Source organism: Callorhinus ursinus, unplaced genomic scaffold (assembly GCF_003265705.2).
Source record: "Callorhinus ursinus isolate GAN/ISIS: 27379988/994484 unplaced genomic scaffold, GSC_fseal_2.0 scaffold13, whole genome shotgun sequence".
Classification (NCBI taxonomy): domain Eukaryota; kingdom Metazoa; phylum Chordata; class Mammalia; order Carnivora; family Otariidae; genus Callorhinus; species Callorhinus ursinus.
In genome coordinates, this window is record NW_027397075.1 from 36366227 (window position 1) to 36387179 (window position 20953).

At 49.2% G+C, this 20953-nt stretch overlaps 1 protein-coding gene and 1 pseudogene across 11 annotated transcripts; one reads left to right on the top strand and one right to left on the bottom strand.

Annotated features, from left to right (window-relative positions):
- Positions 1–426: 426 nt before the first annotated feature.
- Positions 427–1001, bottom strand: LOC112828469 (large ribosomal subunit protein eL29 pseudogene; annotated as a pseudogene).
- A 10588-nt stretch (positions 1002–11589) lies between these two features.
- TEX35 (testis expressed 35) lies at positions 11590–20586 on the top strand. Of its 11 annotated transcripts, none has more exons than XM_025877942.2 (9): positions 11591–11739; positions 12503–12661; positions 13100–13168; positions 14119–14175; positions 14889–14948; positions 19149–19213; positions 19435–19627; positions 19995–20038; positions 20330–20586. In XM_025877942.2, the coding sequence occupies exons 1-9, from the start codon at positions 11701–11703 to the stop codon at positions 20391–20393; spliced, it is 750 nt and encodes a 249-aa protein (XP_025733727.1). In that variant the 5' UTR covers positions 11591–11700; the 3' UTR covers positions 20394–20586. The 11 variants fall into 11 exon arrangements, with proteins under 11 accessions (XP_073755517.1, XP_073755526.1, XP_025733727.1 ...); XM_025877941.2 differs by having other exon boundaries at positions 11592–11739; positions 20327–20586; XM_073899419.1 differs by lacking the exon at positions 19995–20038 and adding an exon at positions 12197–12335 and having other exon boundaries at positions 11593–11739; positions 20327–20586.
- The last annotated feature ends 367 nt before the right edge of the window (positions 20587–20953 follow it).

Below are 20953 nucleotides of genomic sequence, written 5' to 3' on the forward strand. Positions count from 1 at the left end.
GCACATTAAAATGCGTCTAAGTATTTGAGGATACAGTTTGATCAGTTTTGCAGTGTGTATACACCAGTGGAACCCCCGCCGCGGCTGGGTTCTGGAACATTACCAACACCCCAGAACGTTCCCTCCTGCCCTTCGCTGCAGGCCCTGCTCCCACCCCAGCTCCAGGCTTTCTGTTGCTATAGATTTGTTCTCTAGCATTTCGTTTGAATGGAATTGCCCTCAGTAGATTCGCCCATTCGTCACAGGTATCTGGAGTTCACTGCTCTTTACTTCACTCTCCTGCTGGCTGCATGTGGTCCGGTTTGGGGGTCACTGTCCACAAAGCCTCTGTGAACATTCATAAACAAGTCTTGATGGATATACGTGCTCTTTTTTTTTTGGACAGATCCTGCCGCGGGTTTCTTGGTACCCATAGCTCAGGAGGACAGCAGCCCCGCACAGACAGAAGCCCAGGGGTCACGCCGGTCCTCCCGTCCTCACGCTGGGAGGCAGAAGCCTCTACGCTGGAGCCTGCGTGGGGGCCTGGGCACCTGTGGGAGCCTGAGCCACAGCAGGAGCTGCAGCCTGGGCCTTGGTTTGCGTCTTGGCCTCGGACTCTGGCCAGCAGAGCCTGAGACCCTTGCCAATGCCGCACAAGCATGTTTCCCCAGCTTGGGGTGAGCGATGCAGGCAAGTCTATTTAGCTTGCAGCTGCCGCTCTTTGGGATCTTGGGCTTGACCTCCTTGGGCTGGACGAGGGCCTTGGGATCCTCGGCACGTGCACTCATGGCCTTGGCGTTGTTGGCCCGCATCTTCTTCAGGCCCTTCTTCTTGTGCTCCTTGGCAGAATGCACGTTCCCCAGGAACTTGGGTTCTACCCCTGAAGAGAGTCATATCTTTGTGACTGGGGTCTCTTGATGCCGTGTCTGTGCCGTCTGCATGACTGGTTGTGTGTGGTGTGATTCTTGGACTTGGCCATGTCTGCACGGAAGCCCGCGGTTCCCAAAGCGCCTCGGACCGGAAGAGAAAGAGAAAGACTGGATATTATGTTCTTATTTCTTTGGGGTAAGTGCCTAGGGGTGGGACTGCTGGGAAGCATGGTAAGATCTGTAAGTGGGTGCTATTAAGAAACGGTTAGTAGCCGTTTCTTCCAGAGTAGCTGTGTCATTCCTACTCCTGCCGAAACACAGGATAGTTCCAGTGCCTTTGCTACCGTGGCAACATTAACTATGACTCTGAGCTCTCACTCTAGCAGGTAAGGAAGAAATTTAGCCTCATCTATTTTCAGGGCTATCCCCACAACATACACACACAGACACACACACACATGGTGGGAGAAGAACGAAGCCTGGGTCTCACACTGTCTACACCACTTACCACTGAGATCTCCATTTTCCTGGATTATTTGACGTCTGCCAACCCCGCCATGGCTGAGCCCCACACAGCTGTTTTTCTGTGAGGTCCTTCTGCCCAGGGCACTAGAAGAAAAGCACAGATTAATAGCTAAAAATGTTATTCTGCCATATATATAAAGCACTTAGCACAATCCCAGACCCATAGACGATGCTTAGTTAATGCTTCCTCTCCCTTAAGAGAGGGGGAAGTTGTTCTCTCCCCTGTGGAGATGCATTTTGAGCTGACGGTGAGGACTGGCACTGAGAGTATTACAGAGACAGTGCACCTGCCCCCCTGAGAAGGCTCAGTCAGCTGTCTGGCCTGAGAATGGTCTACAGTGACCACTTGACTCCAAGCTCCTGCTGCACCTTGTTCATGTTGTCGATCCCGCAGAGCCGCAAACAATATTCCAGTTAATAAAGGGACATCTCCTAAGTGTGTTTGCTCACCACTGGCCTCCTTCTCTACCTCGAAAATGGGGCTCTGGGGTGAGAGGTTTTGACCTTTATTCCTGCTCCCTGTTATGAACCATTTATTCAGGTTGTAACCCAAATCCGCGTTGACCATCTTCTGTTGCAAACATAAGTCTCAGTACCTGGCAACCAGGCAGCTGGTACACATATTGATCGAATAAGTGAATGAATGAATCATTGACTGTTGGTGATTTTATGGATGTGGACATGACCTGTTGAAGTTAATCGTGCTCTGTGGGGCCATTTCTGCTTGAGGGAAACGTTCTGCTACGGCCAGCATGTCTAATCCCTGCACACCTGGGGAAAGCAGTGGGGTACCTGGGGCAGGTCACTGGAGCCTTCCTTGGACACTTGGGTCCCTTGGAAAGAACCACCCAGGTTCCTCTGCTCTTGGGTGCCCCCTATGGGCTGGCACACAGTAATGGACATCCTGTCCTTCCTTTATCCTGAAGAAACATTTTTCCTAGTGCCTAAAGGAAGATGAGCCCTTAGACTCTAAACTACCACTGAATGGATTTTTCATTTATTTCCCCCCCTGGTTAAGTGCTGTTTTAATAACTAATCTTTTAAAAGAAATTCTACTTTATTCCTTTAAAAGTAAATATTTCAGCCAATAAACACATGAAAAAAACCTGCTCAACATCACTAATCATTAGGGAAATGTAAATCAAAACTGTTGTGAGATACCAATATACATTCATTAGGATGGCTACTATCAAAAAAACAAAACAGCAAGCGTTGGAGAGGGTTTGGAGAAAAGGGAATCCTTGTGCTCTGTTGGTAGAAAGGCAAATTGATGCCGCTACCATAGAAAACAATATGGAGGCCCCTCAAAAAATTAAAAACAGAAGTACCATATGATCTAGCAATCCCACTTTGGGGCATACACCCAAAGAATTGAAAGCAGTGGGGCGCCTGGGTGGCTCAGTCAGCTGAGCGTCCGTCCGTCTGTCTGACTCCTGATTTCAGCTAAGGTCGTGATCTTGGGGTCTTGGGATGGAGCCCAGCCCCGGGCTCCATGCTCAGCAGGGAGACTGCTTGAGTTTCTCTCTCCCTCTGCCCCTCCCCCTTGCTCTCTCGCTCTCAAATAAATAAATCTTTTTAAAAGAGCATTGAAAGCAAAGACTCAGATATTTGTACATCCATGTTTATAGCAGCATTTATTCACAGTAACTGAAACATGGAAGCAACCCAGCATCCATGGAGGGAAGAATGGATAAGCAAAGTGTGATATATATATATATACACATATATATATATATACATACACACACTGGAATATTATTTTGCAGCCTTTAAACGGAAGGACATCCTGGGGGCACCTGGCTGGCTCTCTCAGTAGAGCGTGCAACTCCTGATCTCGGGGTGTGAGTTCGAGCCTCCTGTTGGGTATAGAAATTACTTAAAAATAAAATCTTTAAAAAATAAAATAAAAGGAAGGACATTCTGATCCAGGCTACAACATGGATGAACTGTGAGGACATTATGCTAAATGAAATAAGTCAGCCAGGTGAAGACAAATATTGTATGATTCCTCTTGAATGAGGTACTTAGTCAAATTCATAAATATGGAAAGTGGAATGGGGATTGCCAGGGGCTGGAGAAGGCAAGAAGGAAGAGTGACTGTTTAATGGGTACAGAGCTTCAGTTTTACAAGATGAAAAGAGTTCTAAATGTATTTAACATCCCTGAACAGTACATTTAAATATGGTTGAGATGATAGATTTTGTGTATTTTACTACAATAAAAAAATCAGAAAAAAGGAAATGTCTCCTGAGTTAATATTTCTTTAACCTATTATGTGTATTATCTCCAATTTTGCTCGTATTATCTCTCGGGTTACTAAAGTCTTTTGGCTTCATGTTACTGTGTGTGCGTGCAGGTCAGCCTTTTGGTTTGTTCTGTTCTATTTCATGTCATTTTCTTCAACAATTATTTCATCCTCTTAGTAGGTGCCATGACTTCAAAAATTCCTTATTGATTTCCTTTCAATGTTTTATTTACTTCATTTTAAGTATGCAGTGAGGGGTTCTAGCAGGAGGGAGTTTTTGGGGTACACACATGTACCCGCACATCTCTTTGTCTGCCAAATCTCCCCCACCCTCACCCCAATACACTTCTGGGCTTGATCCAGAGCTGTGGGGGGCAGGGGTGGGTCTACAAATAAAAAAGTGGAATCACTGGTATCTCTGCTAAGTGCTGCTTCCTGCCCTGTGAGATCCTGGCCACGGTGTAAGGAGTGGAGGGCACTGTCCTCAGGAATGAGGGGACATGGGAGCAGCCACAGGTCACAAGGAGCAGGTACCTCACCCTTTACATACTTTGCCTTATTTAATTCTAAGAGATAAAATATAAAAGCCCCATGAGGTAGGTAGTTTATTATTACCCCATTTTCTGGAGAGGAAACCAGTTCAGGGTGCATCAGAAACTAGCCAAGGTCATATAACATGTATGGAGAGGCCCATGGGGTTTGAAGCCAGGTCTGCATGATCCTCCGGGCCTGTGTCCCATGAGGTTGCCATTGGAGGCCTCCCCTCCGGGCGGCTGACTCTGCTGGAGGCAGGGATAGAGTCCCTGCATCTGCAGGCAGGCCGGCCTCATGGCTCCTCCTTTCTCTCTTTAACCCCAATTTTGCAACTGTCAAGGGGGAAACGCTGATGTGCAGCTGCAGCGGTTGGGACAGGCCACCCCTCAGCTCCCAGAGCCGGTGGTGGGTCCCCACCCTCGGCTGAGGTGCCCTGGGGCTGCCTGTCCTCCTGGCTCCCCCACCTAGCTCTGTGACCTCAGAGAATGATTTCATGTTGGAGCTAAACAGCTTCCTCCTCCGTAAAATGGAAGCAACAGTAAGGCCTCCTTCTTAGGATAGTTACGTGGATGAAATAAAATCACACTCCAAGTGCTTGGTGAAGACCCTAGTTATCTCACTATGGTGATTCTCCATCTCCGTGGGCAAACCCTTGGCTCTAGTTCAACCTGCAGGGGGAAACCCTGGCGGCGGTGCCAGGAAATCATTGCACCAGAGTCCACAGGCCCACAGCCCCTCTTCAGGGGAACCCTAAGTCCCTCCTCCCCAGTGGGACAGCCCAGTGGTCATGCCTGTGCGCCCCCGCCCTTCCGCAAGGACACGCAAGGCCAGGGGGCATGAGGCTTACCCGCGCACCTGTTGGCCATTGACCAAGCTGTTCGCCAGGCCGAGGAGATGCAGGGGACTGCAGAGGCCGGGCAGGGGCTCGGAGCTGGGTTTGCCCTCTTGATAGCAGGTCTGGGAAGATGCTCAGAAGGGGGCCAAGACTGAGCGAAGCCATGCAGCTGTGGCCCGGGGCTGCTGGGGGAATCTGGAAAAACAGGGAATTCCCTGCTGAAAGAATGGGGGATCGGAAGGTATGGACAAATGCCCTCCTACTTGATGGTTTCCAGGGGACAAAGCACTAGGAGTGAGCACAGGAGGTATGACTCCGTTGGAATGGAGCTGAGCAGACAGAGAGTAATGCCTTCCCGAGAAAGACTTTGCCTTGATGGTGGCCTGGGGAGAAAGCTCTCCAACAAGGGGAAAGGGAGGAAGGCAGGCTCTGGTATCACAACAGCTGGAGGCTAGGGTGTGTGTGGGAGGAGCCTGAGAACCCAGGGCCTCCTGCTAGGCCCGCCCTGGAAGGAGGTTCAGGAGGGTAGGACCTGAGGCCAGGCCCGAGGTCAGTAAAGGCGGACGATAAGCTGTGTTCCAGGTGAAGTGACCGGTCAGGAAGGCTGGAGAGACAGGTCATGTGATGGTTAATCTTACGGGTCAGCTTGACAGGGCCAGGGGTGCCCAGATACTTGGTTGAACATTATTCGGCGGGAGGGGGCTGTGTGTGAGAATGTTTCTAGAAGAGATTAGTATTTGAATTGGTGGACTGAATAAACCTGATTGTCCTCTCTAATGTGGGTGGGCCCCAGCCCACCTGCTGAAGGCTGAGGTCTAGTCCCATATACGATGCAGGTGTTTTCAACACCACATCATTATCTCAAGACTATCCTTGGAGCAGCTTCTGGGAGCAAGAAAGGTGAGCAGAAAGAAATCTTCCTCTCTGCCTGCCTGACTTCAAGCTGGGATACCAGTCTTCTGTGCTTGGACTGGTACTTAACCCCTGGTTCTCCTGGGCCTCCTGCCTGCAGACAGCAGAATGTGTGACTTCTCTGCTTCCAGGATCACGGGAGCCAGTTCCTCAAAATGAATCTCTTGTAGGTAGATGGATGATCTACCTTAGGCAGGTCTCCTGTTGATTCTATTTCTCCGGAGAACTCTAACACAGGTAACCAAGTAGAAGACAAAATAGAAGGTGCAAAGAATGCCCGGGGGCGGGGGGTGGGTTGTTGGGGCAGGTGGAGCAGGAGGGAGGTCAGGTCAGGTCAGGCTATCACGTAGACTCAGCAGGAACCTCTTCATGGATACCAGACCGGCACAGCAACGTCTCCTTCATGTAGACTTTGGGGTTTCCAGTTTCTAATTCTCCATGTCCTGAGAGCTGAGGGAGATCCATGTACAAAAACCTCAGGGCTGCTAGGTTTATGGATATCCCATTCTTTCCTGAGTCAGGAACCCACAGCACCTCTGAGAATATGTTACGTGCATACAGTCTGACATGGTGAAATATGAGCTCGACCCACACAGCTCAGAGGACACCTTGTTCTACACTGTTAGGGGCGGTGCAGATTTAAGTCCTGTCCAAACCACTATATCTAGTGACAAGGCCAGGTGGAGGAGAACTTGGGCCAGATGGAGCAGAGAAAGCTGATTTGGTATGCAATGCACCTGCCGGGACAGGCTAGGCATTCTCTATGCTGGAAGGAGGACCCATTGGATGTGCCAGAGACGGGTGAACACCGTCTAGGGCTCAGCATGGAGGGTGTGTGTTGGTTTGTAATCCTCCTGGGAGCTTCTTGGGTATAGTTTGAAACCAGCCCCTGTACTCGGGGCAGGGAGAGATGGAAGGAGGAGGCAGCCAAGGAGGTTAGCCGGTGGCAGGTATAATAAGCAAAGGGGACGTACCAGGCTTGTCTTGGACAGCAGCAAGATGAAAGTGTCCCTGCACCTCCCCGCCACATCTGAAAAGTTGAGACCTTCACAGCTTCTAGTCACATATGCCGTGCAGGTGTTTTCAACACCACATCCCTATCTCAAGGCTCTATCCTTGGAGCAGCCTCTGGGAACAAGAAAGCCAAGTGGAAACCATGTTCCAAGAACAGGGGAGGGAGTGAGGAGCCTCCAAGCGCTGGGGCCCAGCTCATGGGTCAATTTTTGATGACCGTCCCCAACAGGGTGATCCCCCTGATGGGTAGAGGGAACGCGTCATCTCTTCAGAGGTCCGGGCAGGTGTTGGCATTAGGAAAGTCAGGCATGTGGTGGGTAACGTGGTGGGTCCTGTGCTCGGTTTTAGAAAAGAACCTGGCTCTAGAGGAACCAGGGTACTGGGAACCTCACAAGGCCAGGAATGGGGTCCAGAAGAGCATGGGAGAGAACCAGCTCCAAGAACAGGCCAGGCCTCTCCTCTGGGCTCCCTCAGCTCCTGGGCCTACTGACTGTATTGTAAGTGCAATTCTATGGAGGCTCCTGTCAGCCGCATCACCCGTGGGTTCCTAGGGGCCAGCACCATGTCTTAGTTATCTCTGTGCCCCTGGTGCCCTGCAGGGTGCTTGGCACGCAGCGAGTGCTCAGTGAGCATGTGCTGAAAGAACAGGGGACTCAGTGAGGAGCCCCCCAACATAGTGAACCAGAGCTGCTTGCTCAGAACCAGGCTGGCCCAGAGCCTGGATGAGCAGTCTGTGAGTGAGGTGTGGGGCTGAGATCCAGGCGTGCCCCAGGCTTCACGGTCCTCTGGATGGGTTGTTGTGGTCATGGCTTCTAGAGGCGGGAGAAGGAAGGGGATCACTTTGTTTCGATCAATAATTAGACAAAAGTAAATGAACACTTGTGTTTTAGGGGGCTCGGGAAATGAGTGTGGCCTGCTTCAGCGTTTGATTCCTTCCAAGCTGTCTTCCCTCGTGCCGTGATTTTCACCGTGAGTTTTGCCACCCAGAGGAGCGATGTCACTTAACGCCTCCCTCCCTCAGCTTCAAGTAGGAGCCCAGGGCCCCAGAGTGTTTGTCTGTCACGTGGCCCAGAAGCACCCCAGAGCCCCATGGTGAGAGGAGCCGGGGCGACAGACGGCTCTTCTGTAGGAAGAAGATGCGCAGGCTTGCAGATTTTTCCCAAGCAGCTGAATGACCTTTCTGGAGAAATCACTGCCTGCAGAACCAACATACAGCATAACATGCTATCAACCTCTTGCAACGAAAAGGCCAGCCAAGGTGTCTTGATACTATAAGAAGCTGAGAGCTTGGCTACTTGCTCCTTAAGCCTATTTCCTCTTGTTCCTGGGAGAAACTCAGCTGCGTGTCCCAGCCTCCTTTGCAGTTAGGTGTGGCCTTGTGGTTGCGTTCTAGCCAAAAAAGTGGGAGCGAGAGTGGTGCAGGCTGCTCCCAGGACTAGCCCACAGAACTAGCCCACAGAACTCTGCCATTTTCAATCCTCCATGTACCCCTTGTGAACCCTAGTCCCCAGAAAGCCAATCCAGAGAGGCCACTGTGCCGCTCAGGTGTATGGCTTCAGGGATCGATGGAATTTGGAGGTGTCAGAGGTAGAGAGGAGGCTTTTAGGGTCTGGGGTAGCAACCGTAGAGAATCTCTGAGCAGGGATGCCAAAATAGGCAAGAGTATAATTGCTGTCCTCTATATGGACTCCATCCAAAGAGAGTGAAGGGACACCAGCCAAGCAAGGAGGTCCCAGGAGCCATATTTAGCAGGAGAAGGGGAGCCTCTGACTGTTGGTGGCTCTTGCTTTATCTCACACAGCAGTCTGTAACAGGTCCCCCCGGGTCCTGGAAGGCCCTGGCAAACATGTCCCCGTCATGGGGAATGCACAGGTGAAAAAAAAAAAAAAAGCCTGCAATCCTCATACATTTGCTCTTTTTACTTCTCATTAGCTGTATTGAATTATCTGGAGATTTACAATGATCTGTTCAGAATATTATGCATATATATATATATATTTTTTTTTTTTTTTTTACGGGACAAAGCAGGTACTAGTCAGGGGAGGGGCAGAGAGAGAGGGACAAGCAGACTCCCCACTGGGCAGGGAGCCCTACAAAGGGCTTGATCCCAGGACCCCGAGATCATGACCTGAGCCGAAGTCAGATACTTAACCAACGGAGCCACCCAGGCACCCCCAGAATATAATATTTTGTTCCTGAAATAGAGGAACTAGAAATTCATGATAGAAACTAGATATAATTTTTTCATAGAAACAATAGGATTATGATTCTAGCCAAGGTCTAACACAATATTTATAGAAATGATCAGAAATTGCATAGTAACCAATGTGTCAAGTGACAGATCTCCCCTGGCACAGTGGAGAGCTTTCTGAGATGTCTATAAATCAGTCAAGTAGGACAGTGCAGTAACCGATCCCAGTAAAGCTCCAAAAAATGTATGAGAGAGGTTCCCTGGGGCCAGGAGACAGAGAGCCCAGACGCTCAGTATGTCGGCGGGCTATTGTAGGGTAAACTGTCCAGGTCATCTGTGCTGAACCATGTCAGTCCACGGTTGACTGGAGACCCCAGCTGTCAGGCTTCCAGGCACCTTTATGAAATATTCTGTCCTCATCAAAGGGCTGTGGAACACTGGGTCATCTCTGGAATCACAAGAGGCCAAACTCAGAGGCCCAAAGCTATTTTTAAATTCTCCTCCCCCCCTTACCAGCCTCCCATACAACGTTGTCTTCGTGAAACCGGAAAACCAAAACCTCTGTAAAGAAAAGAAAGTTCAGTTGACACATTTTGGAGAAAAGAGACATGTGGCCACTGCTTTCTCTCTGTTGTGAATACCCCTTTTCCACTGAACTATCAGAACATCTGTGGGCTTTGTGCTCCCTGCCCTTGTCCCAGTGAGTTTTGCCATGAAGGGGGTTTAGGAAAGGAATCCCTGGCATTCTTCAGGTAAGAACAGCCTGTGGCTTGCATAGACCCAAGTTCCATCAGAGCCATATCCGGTGTCACGATGGTGCCTCATGCCATCGCAAAATCTCACAGGAGAAGAAAATAACATGAGATTATGGATTTCCTCAGCCCTTCCAGAACACACTGATAATAACACTGATGTATTTGGACGCGTGACTAGTACATGCTATGAGGAGGCACAAGCCGGGAGCGTGGGTCAGTTGTTAACACCTGTTCAAATGATGAGAATTATAGATGTATCATTTATAAAGCAGTTTTACGAGACCCTGATTTCTTTTAGACCCACTTTCCCCACACACAGGCCAATGGGCTCATGGGTTATGCTTGGTTCGCAGGAGGCTCATTTAGCAACTGCTCAGCCAAGCAAAGGAAACTTTGCTGCAGGTCTAGGAGGCTCTCAAGCCCAGACCAAGAGGAGACAGTACCCACTTCCACCGGGGCTGGTAAATGTTGAGATGGAGTCTGCTGTTTTCCCTGCAGTTCCCTGCTCAAGCCTGCAGGATCTTTGGGAACTTGTGGAGAGAGGGCCCTCCTGCTCTGTGGCCGGCAGATCTGAGAGGACAGAGTACCTGGAACCTGGAAGTTTCTCCCCTCATTGACTAGCAGGAAGGAGCGCCTAAGAAGCTCACCACCCCTCTCCCCAGCTGAACAGAATGACAGACACTTCTTCCTTTGGTTGTGATGGACTATGAGCAACAGCCGTTAGCAGGTGGGGGGCTGTGATACAAGCCCCTGAGAAATGCCACGGCTCCCAGGGAGATGCCCGCGCTCCCGGCCTCTGGGAGGGACAAGTGCTCGCGGCGTGTGAGCGGGAGGGCGCGGGCCCATGCTGCCCATGCGATTTGCAGCCCTTCCTGCAATCCTGGGCTGTCTGTCCTCAGAATTCGCACGTTGGCCGTTTTGATTGCAGCTGGTCCTTGAAATGAGAGGGGAGGAGGTAGAATGCCCAAGAATACCAAGAAAAGGGAAATCAGGCTCACAAGCTGGATGCTGAATGATTTTTAGGTCCCACACTGAGAGGCCAGGACCTTTGACTCTTCAGGCACAAATTAGAGCCCCCCCGTCAGAATGGTCTCAGTATCCTCCGCACCCCCAGACGCTTCTCATCTTAAGCACTGTCCACGCTTTGCTTCTTGCTCCAACCCTCTTGCAGGATGATAGAGGAACCGAGGCACGGGATTGGGGTGGTGCTGGGGAGAGAGGGGCAGGGCCAGCCATGCAGGTGGATCAGGGTGTTAGAAGCCATCCTGCTAGGGTTGGCACCCCCAACCACCCCCCTCCCCAGCTTAGCATGGTACATGCACCTTGAACCAGAGGGACTTCGCGGGGTCTCAACACAAGACAGCTCCGGAGCCAAGGAACTGTCTGTCCGCATGGGGACATCAGGGCAGAACCTCGTGCAGACTCGGGGGAGAACCAGCAGTTTGGGGCAGACACCTCCTGGTAGGTAAGTCCCGCTGGGAGAGGAGACAGCAGCTTTTGCTTCTGGTGAGGTGTGCCTTCCACTAAGGCTGCACAAGACCAGTCTTCAGCAGGAGGGGTCTGCAGGAGAGCCCCTCTCCCGCTTGCAGGAGGGAAACCTCGTGGCTTCGGAACCTTCCCTGTCCCTCCTGCAGTGGCTGAGTCCCCCTCGGCTCAAAGCTGTGGTGACACTCCCCGCCAGCATGCGGGACCTGGGCATTGTGACCTCAGCTGTTCTGCACACAGAGAGGTGGTCATCCTGCCCTTACCTTGGCATGTAATCTGCATAGGACAGTGGCCTGGTCACAGGGGCCCATTGTGGGGAGGTTGGGAAGTTAAAGAACACTCTGGTCTCCTCCATCATGTCGGCCAAGAAGGCAGAACTGAAGAAAACGAGCCTGGTAAAGGAGAAACTGCTGGACAATGTGGGGCCTCTACGAGTTCCTGCTCTCCGGAGCTGTGGGGTGGAGATGGGGGTACAGAGAGCTCTCTGATGAATCCTCGGCTTTTCTTTCTCTGCTCTGAGCTCCAAGTGGCCTCTCAGCCAGGAAGGAGGGTGGGACTAATCCGTGGCCTGGGGGCGGGAAGGAAAGAGGCCTCTGCTGACTCCCTGTGGGACAAAGAACAATGTAATAGCCCCAGCACCTCTAGCCACTCCCGGAGCCACGTTCCCAGCTGGGCCCATGCCAGGCCCCATGGAAGGGCACGTCCATGGCACACAAGCACTGTGTTAGATGATACGATTCGTGCCCCTGATTTGCAGACGAGGAAATGGGGGCTCAGAGGGAGTAAATAAGCTCCTGGGTGGCACAGCCACAAGCAGCTGAGGTTAGGGTGTGAATCCATCTCTCTCCAAAGCCTGAGCTCCTGAAATAATACCCACACGGTTTCCATAAAGTTATCTCCAAGGGCTTTCCCTGCTCAGGCCCCCGGCAGGGAGAAGGAGGCCTGCTGACCGGGCAGGTGCGTGCTCATGAAAGGAAGATAAGCTGACAAGGTCTGGATTGGCTTGAATCCGGTCCTGGGGGGGGGGGGGGGGGGGGGGGGGGGGGGGGGGGGGGGGGGGGGGGGGGGGGGGGGCCCTCTCGAGAGGGCTAGTGTGATCCCCGCCCCCAAGTCCTGATGCCTGACAGACGGCGGACTGCCAACGTCCTCCCTCCACAGAACAAGAACTATAAGGCAGGGTGCCTGGAAATGAAGCCAGAGCCGACCAAAGTAAGAAGCTTTTTTGAGGCCATGCCGGCAGCCAGGCCTGAGACCCGTGGGGAGGTGACCTGGAGTCAGGGGTCATTCGCTGTTCCTGGTGGCCAAGACCTGTCCCAGGTGCTGGGGGATACACGAGAGAGAGACAAGCTCTCAGCTCTCACCGAACTTCACACTAGTAACTAATGTGATACAGAATAAATAAGGAAAACTCAGTAGTGTCACCTGCTAGGCAGAGAATTAAAATAGGGAGGTAGGGCCCTGGGCTTAGCACGAAGGCTGAGGAAGGGCGCTGTGGGGGGAGGAAGGAGCGCATGCAAAGTCCCTGAGGCAGGAGTGGGCTTGGCTGTTCAGGGGGCCAGGAGGGCAGTGGCGTGATGAGGGGATGAGCTCCAGGGAGAGGAGAAGGTGACGGGAACTGCTTCCTAGGCGGGGCCACCAGCTCTCACCTCCACCCCAGCCCTAAAGGAGGAACGGAACCTCAGGGGGATCTCTCCTGCCTCAATCACCCCACACCTGCGATTTCCAATGTTCTGTGTTTCTGCTTCCCACCAACAGACATATGACTACAAAGCAGTAAAACAAGAAGGGCCGTTTACCAAACCAGGAGGGACGCACGAGCTAAGGGTAGGTGTGCCAGCCCAGGGGGCGGGGTCGGCAGGGCACAGTCGAGATGTGGGCCCCCACCCACGGCTGGGGCAGGTCCCCTGCTGGCGTCTGGGGCTCTGCCCCAGGACCCATGGCTTTACTCCCTCCACCGCTTTTTGTTTTGTTTTAACTCTGTATTTTGAACTAATTTCAGACTTACGGAAAATTTTCAAAAAATTGGGCAATGAATTCTAGTCTACCTTTCACTCAGATTTCCCAAATGTTGACATTTGATCAGGGTTCTCTCTCTCTCTCCCTCTCTCTCTCTCTTTATATATATATACACATTCACACACATACATATGTATAATATAGGTTTCCTGAATCATCTGAGAGCATGTTTCTCTCAAATTTCAGTGTCTACTGTCTAAAAACAAGAACAATCTCTTACATAACCACAGTACAGTTATCAAAATATCAAAGTCAGGACATGAACACTGATTCAGTACTTAGTCTATTTGTACCAATTGTTCCACTAAGGTCTTTCCTAACAAGAAAAAACAACTGTTTTGATGTGGGATCCACCCCAGGCCCACACATGGTCTCTAGGTTCCATGTCCCTTCAGCTTCCTTCCATCTGGAATAGCCCGTGAACCTTTGTTTTTTGGGGACATTTCATTTATGAGGATTATAGGTCATTTATTTTGCAGACTGACCCTTCATTTGGGTGGTCTGATGCTCCCCGGTGATCAGACTTGGCTGCCCATTTTTGGGGGTCACATCATGGAAAAAAGGCGTGCCCTTCAGTGCATCTTACTGGGTGGCACATGATGTCCCCATGTCCCACCCTCCCATTTTCTTAACCGCATCCTTTCCTTCCCCCCTAGCAGGAGCCATCTCTCTGTTCCTCCTCATTTGCAATGCCCCAGGATCTTCCTTCCATCCAAGACATTTCCTTACTCCTTCTCTTCCCTGTTTTATTTCCCCAGAATGAACTCAGGGAGGTGAGGGAAGAGCTCAAGGAAAAAATGGACGAGATCAAACAGGTAACAGGGTGAGACTTTTCAGGACACGGAGGAAAAGGGTAGCACCCAGGAAAATGCAGTGCTGAACTCTGAATAGTGAGGGGAATCAGGAATTGCATGGAAAAAGCCTCAACCTAACTCAGCCTGATCTCCTCCAGCGTGTCGGTGCTGGGCAGCTTAGGATATCTAGTTCTTATTTGTTTGATGCTTAAACCCAGGTTTTGAATGCCAAGAACTCCCTAAGGGGTCACATTGAAGGTTGAGGAGATAGAACCTTAGTGACAGAGTGAGAGGGACTGATTGGGAAGTGGGGGCAGTCACAGACCAATTCCATTCTCCTTACCACACCCCCCCACCTTGAGCATGCTACAGAGAAGGAACTTTCTTGTTGCTTCTTGGATGGAACCACCTATGGCAAACTCATGAAGAGAAGGAGTGTATAAGCAAGGAGGTGTACGGGAAGCTGTGGTCTGAGTTCTGAGCTCCACTTGGAAGCGTCGAAGTAGCTGGATCTAAGCCCCGCCAAGGCTGGTGGGGGGTGGGAGGCTTCATGCTACATGCATCTTCATCCCTTCGTAGACTCTGTGGCAAGAAAAGGGCTTGGATAGGCCACGACATGTCCATTCCTTGAGCTTTATCCAGCTTATTCCAGAGGATCAGCTGCTGCCCTTTTTAAAATGCCACTGAGACGGCTCCAAAGTCATAATATGTGCTGTGCCTTTCTTCTTCGATAGATAAAGGGCATAATGGACAAGGATTTTGATAAACTCCAGGAATTCGTGGAGATTATGAAGGTGAGCATTTACTGAGCGCTTTCCATGGGCGGGCACCATGCTAGAAAATACAGAAGGGGACGCTAGACCCCGCACTGTAGCCACTTACAGTCTAGTAGGAAGACCCAAACTCTATGGAAAGAAGGAAATAGCAAGTACCAACCTACATGATAATTGGAGTTAATTAGGAGTCTGGAGAAATAAGGAATGAATGTGGGCTGGGGTAACCAGACAAATCCTTACAAAGAAGGTGAATCTTAGGGTGAGCTTTGAAGGCTATGTTGGAAGCTTAATGCAAATCTAACCAAAAGCCCAATACGATTAGTTTTGAACTCAACAATTACTAAGAGGACCATCTAGACTCTAGAATAGTGGTTCTCAAACCTTGATGTGTGTTGGAATTTCCTGGAGCATAAATAAAGAAAATAGAGCCCAGGTCCTATTTGGAGGGGGCTTAGACCCTTGGATTTTTTTCACATTCCCCAGATGAAAATTTGAGAACCACTGATGTGGAAGCATAAATAGGCAAAGGCAGGTATCTTTAAATTTTGAAGAGTTATAAAGGCGCCAGATATATAAAATTCATACAAAGCCACAATAATCTTGTCTAGATAACTAGCCAAATGAACAAAACCAGTGTAGATAACCCTGTAACAACCTCTCCACCAGGGAGGGATACCTGGGAGGATTTAAAAAATCAGTATACCCAGTCCCTGGCCCAGATGGACTGAATAAAAATCTCCAGGGTGGGCCACAGTTGCTTAAAACTCTCAAAGCGATTCTGATGCTTTCCCCTGGATAACAACCAGATCCTAAACACTTTAGCAGTAGCTATTAACCTTGGCTGCACAGCGCAATCACCTGTACTGTGGCTTTGACCTTCTACCCAGGCTGCACCCCAGAACAACAAAATCCGAGCCTCTTGAGATGAGGTCCAGGCATCACTATGTTTAAAGATCACCAGGTGATTCCATTGCACACTCAAGGTTGGGAACCGCAGTTCCATAAAATTTAAAAGATAATAAATATGATTTTTAAAATGTTAGTGAGAAGAAAAGGATTATGTATTCATATTAAGAACATTGCTGGATTATATGAAGATAAACTTAATTCAGTTAACATTGTAAAAACTGAAATAGTCCATAAAGTGAATTTAAATAATGAAAACCAATAAGAATAAATTATATATAAATATTTAACTGGATGGTCTAAATACAACAGAAGAAATCACAAAGGAAATATTGATATATTTAACAATATAAAAATTTAAAAATCGTAACAGGAAGTTACCATAAACAAAATTAAAAAGCAAACAACAGTTTGGGGGAAATAATTTTCTACAAATACAATAAACATCTATAAAAGTTTTTTATCTGTAACATATAAAGCTCACACAAATCAATAAGAACCAAATAGGAAAATGGGCAAAGGGTATGAACAAACCACAAAAGAGAATACAACTAAAAAGCAATACATATATTTAAAATGTTTACCTCGTGCATAATCAATTAAATGCCAAATGAAAACAATTCTTAGGTCATTGTCACATTCAACTAAGTGAACTTTTTAAGATTTTAATTACTTATGTATTTGAGAGAGAGAGCGTGGGTGTACAACAGTGGGGGGGAGGGCACGGAGAGAGAGGGAGAGAGGGATTCCCAAGCAGACTCCCCGCTGAGCGTGGAGCATGACACAGGGTTCCAGCCCAGGACCCTGAGATCATGACTGGAGCTAAAATCAAGAGTCAGACACTTAACCGACTGAGCCACCCAGGCAACCAAATAAGCGAAATTTATGACAATTAGAGAACCAATGCAGAAATGCTCTTATACTGCTGATCGGAGTGTAGGTTAGTACAACATTGGAAGGGAATTAGATAATAGGTATCAAAAAAGATCAAACCCCTTGACTTATTAATTCCTCTTCTCACAATTTAACCTGTGAGAATAATCAGAAATACTAGCATGGGTATATGTAAAAAGATGTTCATCACAGGATTATTTCTAATAGCAAAACTTTGGAAACCACGGTTTTCAACAGTAGAAGAATAGCCAAATAAATTAGGGTATATCCATAGAATGAAAACTAGGAACTATTGGAAACAGTGTTTAGAAAGAATTCTTACAGGTGCACCTGGCTGGCTCAGTCGGCAGAGCACGTGACTCTCAATCTCAGAGTTATGAGTTTGAGCCTCATGTTGGGCATCGAGCCTACTTTTAAAAAAAATAATAATAAGAGCAATGACATGGTTCAGTTAGATGTTAACGTTAAGGGGAAACTGAGTAAAAGGCATATGGGAACTCTTTGTACTGTCTTTGCAACTCTCCATAGATCCCAAATTATTTCAAAATAAAAACCTTATTTAAAAAAATAGAATGCTTATAATGAGACGTAAAAAAGCAAGATATAAGTAATCTATACAGGCTGATCTCAGTTAAGTGAAAAAAAAAAACAACTAAGTAAATATTTAGAAAAAAAGACTAGAAAGTAATATACCAAAAGGGTTAATAGCCATTATTGCTAGGTGATGAGATTAATTTGTTCTTTTATATTCCTCTGTATTGTCCAAATTTTCTGCAAAGGGCGTGTATTATTTCTATATTAAGATGCAAACACAGTGTTTTGTTAGTGGGCAGGACTGGGGATTAAAAGGCACAAAGGAGGCTATTCTGGGCACAGGAACAGCTTGCGCACAGCATGGAAGCAGGACGAACGTGAAGTGTATCACGGTCAGTGGGGAGATCAGTCATACAATTGGGATCATCTGGGGAAACTGTAAGAAATAAAATAGAATGGGCACAAAGGCAGTAGATAATGAAGGCTTTTGAAAGACAGGCAGACAGGTTGGGACTTGGTTGTGTAAATAGTAAGAGACCTCTGGAGATTCTTAATCAAAGAACATGCTAGAGGCAGCACTTCAGAAAGGCTGAGCGGGCAGCTGTTTGCAAGGTGGCCTGGGCAGGGCGGGCGGGAGAGCAGGGGTGGGGGCTGTCTGGAGCAAGATATCAGGCAGGAAGCCACTTCCCCACTCAAGATGAGGGACGCTGGACCAGGTGTGGGAACAGAAGGAAAACAGTAAATCTGAAAGATGCATCGAAGGAAAAATAATATTCTTGGTGACTGATGCAACAGAGAATGAAGGAGAAGCAAGCGTCCATGACCCCAAAGGCAATCCGGACAGGTAGAAGAAAGAGGTGACCATGACAAGGACAGGTGGCAAAGAGCTGATTTAGAAGAGGAAACAAGGAGATCACTTTGGGACATGAGTTTGAAGTAATAGTGAGACTTCTAAGAATGGGGGACATTTTTGACTCTGATAATTTGAACCCAGGGCGCATTTCCACTTCAAGGATATTTTCGCTGTATTTACAAGTACAGCTACTTTATTCAAAATGTATAGCACTTAAAGATGCTTTTCAAGAAGGTATTTTCGAAGTCCTCTCCACCCAGACAGTATGATTCCTTGATCAGTTTTCTACCACAGATCAGTGAAGTCTTGCCAAATCTTCCATTTTTTTATTAAAATTATGTTTTGAAGCAAATTATATTTCATTTATATTTTATAATGGTCAAGCCAACCCTGTGTTTGTCCATAACAGATACAATCGGTGATGACATCTGCCATCTTAGACATTCTCCTGTGACCACTGTTTCCATGCCAAGTTTTCCAGATCCAATTTCCCAGATCTAAACTTGCCAAGAGGATTTTACTCTTCTTTCAGTTCTTAGTAAATGATAAATGTGAGGTGCCATTTGAGCTACTATTTCTTTTATGTTGACCATTTCTGCCAGAAATCTGGTTAAAGAAGAAGCAAATGTACATGTGCAGGTTCTGGGTGCAGGGGTCAAAACATTGGAGTCAAAAGTGTCTTTGAGGGGTGGGTCACAAGATTTACTTTCTCAGCTCCATCATTTTATAGGCATGGAGCCAAAGCAGATAATGGTCTCATCCAAGTGTGGGATCAGGGAAAAAGACTTCCTGTGCTCTGACTCCTCTGTAGACTTTGGAGGAGCCCCTGATGACCCTGCCTGTGCTTTGGCCTCATCATGGAATGGGGGAGGTGCAGGGAAGAGGAGGCACGTATCCCCCAAGGCCAGTGAGGATTCTTGAGGAAGGAGGATGCTGAGGTCATCTCTGAGTGGTTGGCAGAGAGACGCAAGAGAAGAGCATTTCCAAAGCCCTTCAAGATGATCATTCTAGCTTTGAATTTTCTCTTGAAGGAAATGCAGAAGGATATGGATGAGAAGATGGATGTTTTAATAAATATACAGAAGAACAGCAAGCTGTAAGTGTAACCTGCACCCATCTCTCCTCATCCCTAAAGAATCTCCTCCCTTCACTTGGCTAAGTGTCCTCAGGTCTGTCTCAGACTCTTCACGGTCTTGTCTTGGTTTCTGTTACCCCAGTGGCTTGGGGTCAAGGTCTTCACTGGCCACCCACGCTATGGTTACCTCCTTGTCATGTTGGAAATTGTTTCCCCAACTCTGCCCCTCCCTGAATCCCCAGGCCCCTTAGAAGAGGGCCAAAGGAACAGCAGGAACTCAGGCTGGTAGGGAAAACAGACACAGACCCACAGCTCCGGCTCAAGAAGATGGAGGGAGCTGATGGAACACCACTTTCTCTTCACAAGAAGATGATGGCACTACAAAAACCAAAAAAGGGCCCTCTGGATTCCCTTCACCAATGCGGGCCATGCTGCGTAAGTGAAGCCTTACCTCCTCCTTACTCGTGCTACCCCCCAGTCACCTGCTGCTCCTTGACGCCCCCTCTCCCCCCGCACCGGGTCCTCCCGCTCCCTTACCTCTTGCAGTGAAGGGAGGGGTTCCACCCCTCTACTGGCCCTGGATGCCTCCCTAGCCGAAGCCCTCTCTGGGATCCTGCCCTCTAGGCCCGGGGAGATTCCGAAGCCATGCCCAAGTAATACCCAACCCTGGATGTGCCGGCTCCCAAGTACCACTGTATCATTCTGTCCTTTCCTATAGCAAGACCTGATGAGGTGCCCAGCAGGCTGGCCATCTTGGACCAGGGAAAAATGATCTTTCTTGTGCCGTTTCTGTCCTCTACAGGAAAAATGTTTGTTGTGTGCCCTAAAGAACAACTACAATCAGGGGTAGGTAGACCCCCATAAGAAGTCCTTGTCTCAGCTGGGTGCCCCATCATCCCAAAGGCAGTGGGCTCAGGCTGCATTTGTGTCACATCCCACCTGAGGTCGTGCAGACTCTGCCCCCCGCCCACCTCACCCACTCAGTCGTAGAGGACATGGCACCAGGCAGGAGGGCTTGGGGACCCCAGCCAGGAGACTGCTGCCCAGAGGCTCCCATGGAGGGGGTGAGGGGGGTACCTCGCTGGCCGCTGAGCTGACCTTGCCTCCTATTCCTGCCTCTCTCTCCCCCTCTAGCAGCAGAAAACTTCCATATCAGGCCTGGCCACCCTTTTCGTCCTTGGCTTCTGGAGCTGCTATCTGATTTATCTGTACTGCCAGCCCTGCGTGGTGGAGGACATGCTCCCAACCTAGCGCCGCCGCGGAACCCATCAGCAGCTCCAGCTTTTCCTCCCCCCGCCCCACACTTCGAGCTGCACGGCTAAGGCTTGTGGCCCTTGGACCTGCCACCCTGCCCCAGGCCTACCCCCACCCGGAGATTAAAATCTTTGTTTAAAGCCAAAGCAGGTATCACTGGTTTGACTATCAGCCCCAAACTTCAGTGTACAAAAGTGTCACTTTTTTTGTTGTTCTAGATCCCCATAGTTCAGACTCCCAAGTCCTCTTTCTGCTTCCTGCCAGATCAGTGGAAAATTCTGTCTTGGCCATTCTCAGGGTCATCCCCCTTCCCCTGCGACCCCCCTCCACTCTGCCTGGTTCTGCAAAGGTCTCCAAGGTCAAGAGAGGGGGGAGGCCCCAAGGATAACAGCTGCTTTTCTGTGTGGTTGCAGCAGAGACCCCATGGCCCTATGCACCTTCTCCCTCTGTGTTCTTAGTTCCTGCACTGTGTGCAGGGTGGCGAGACCCAAGAGTCTTGGGTGAGTG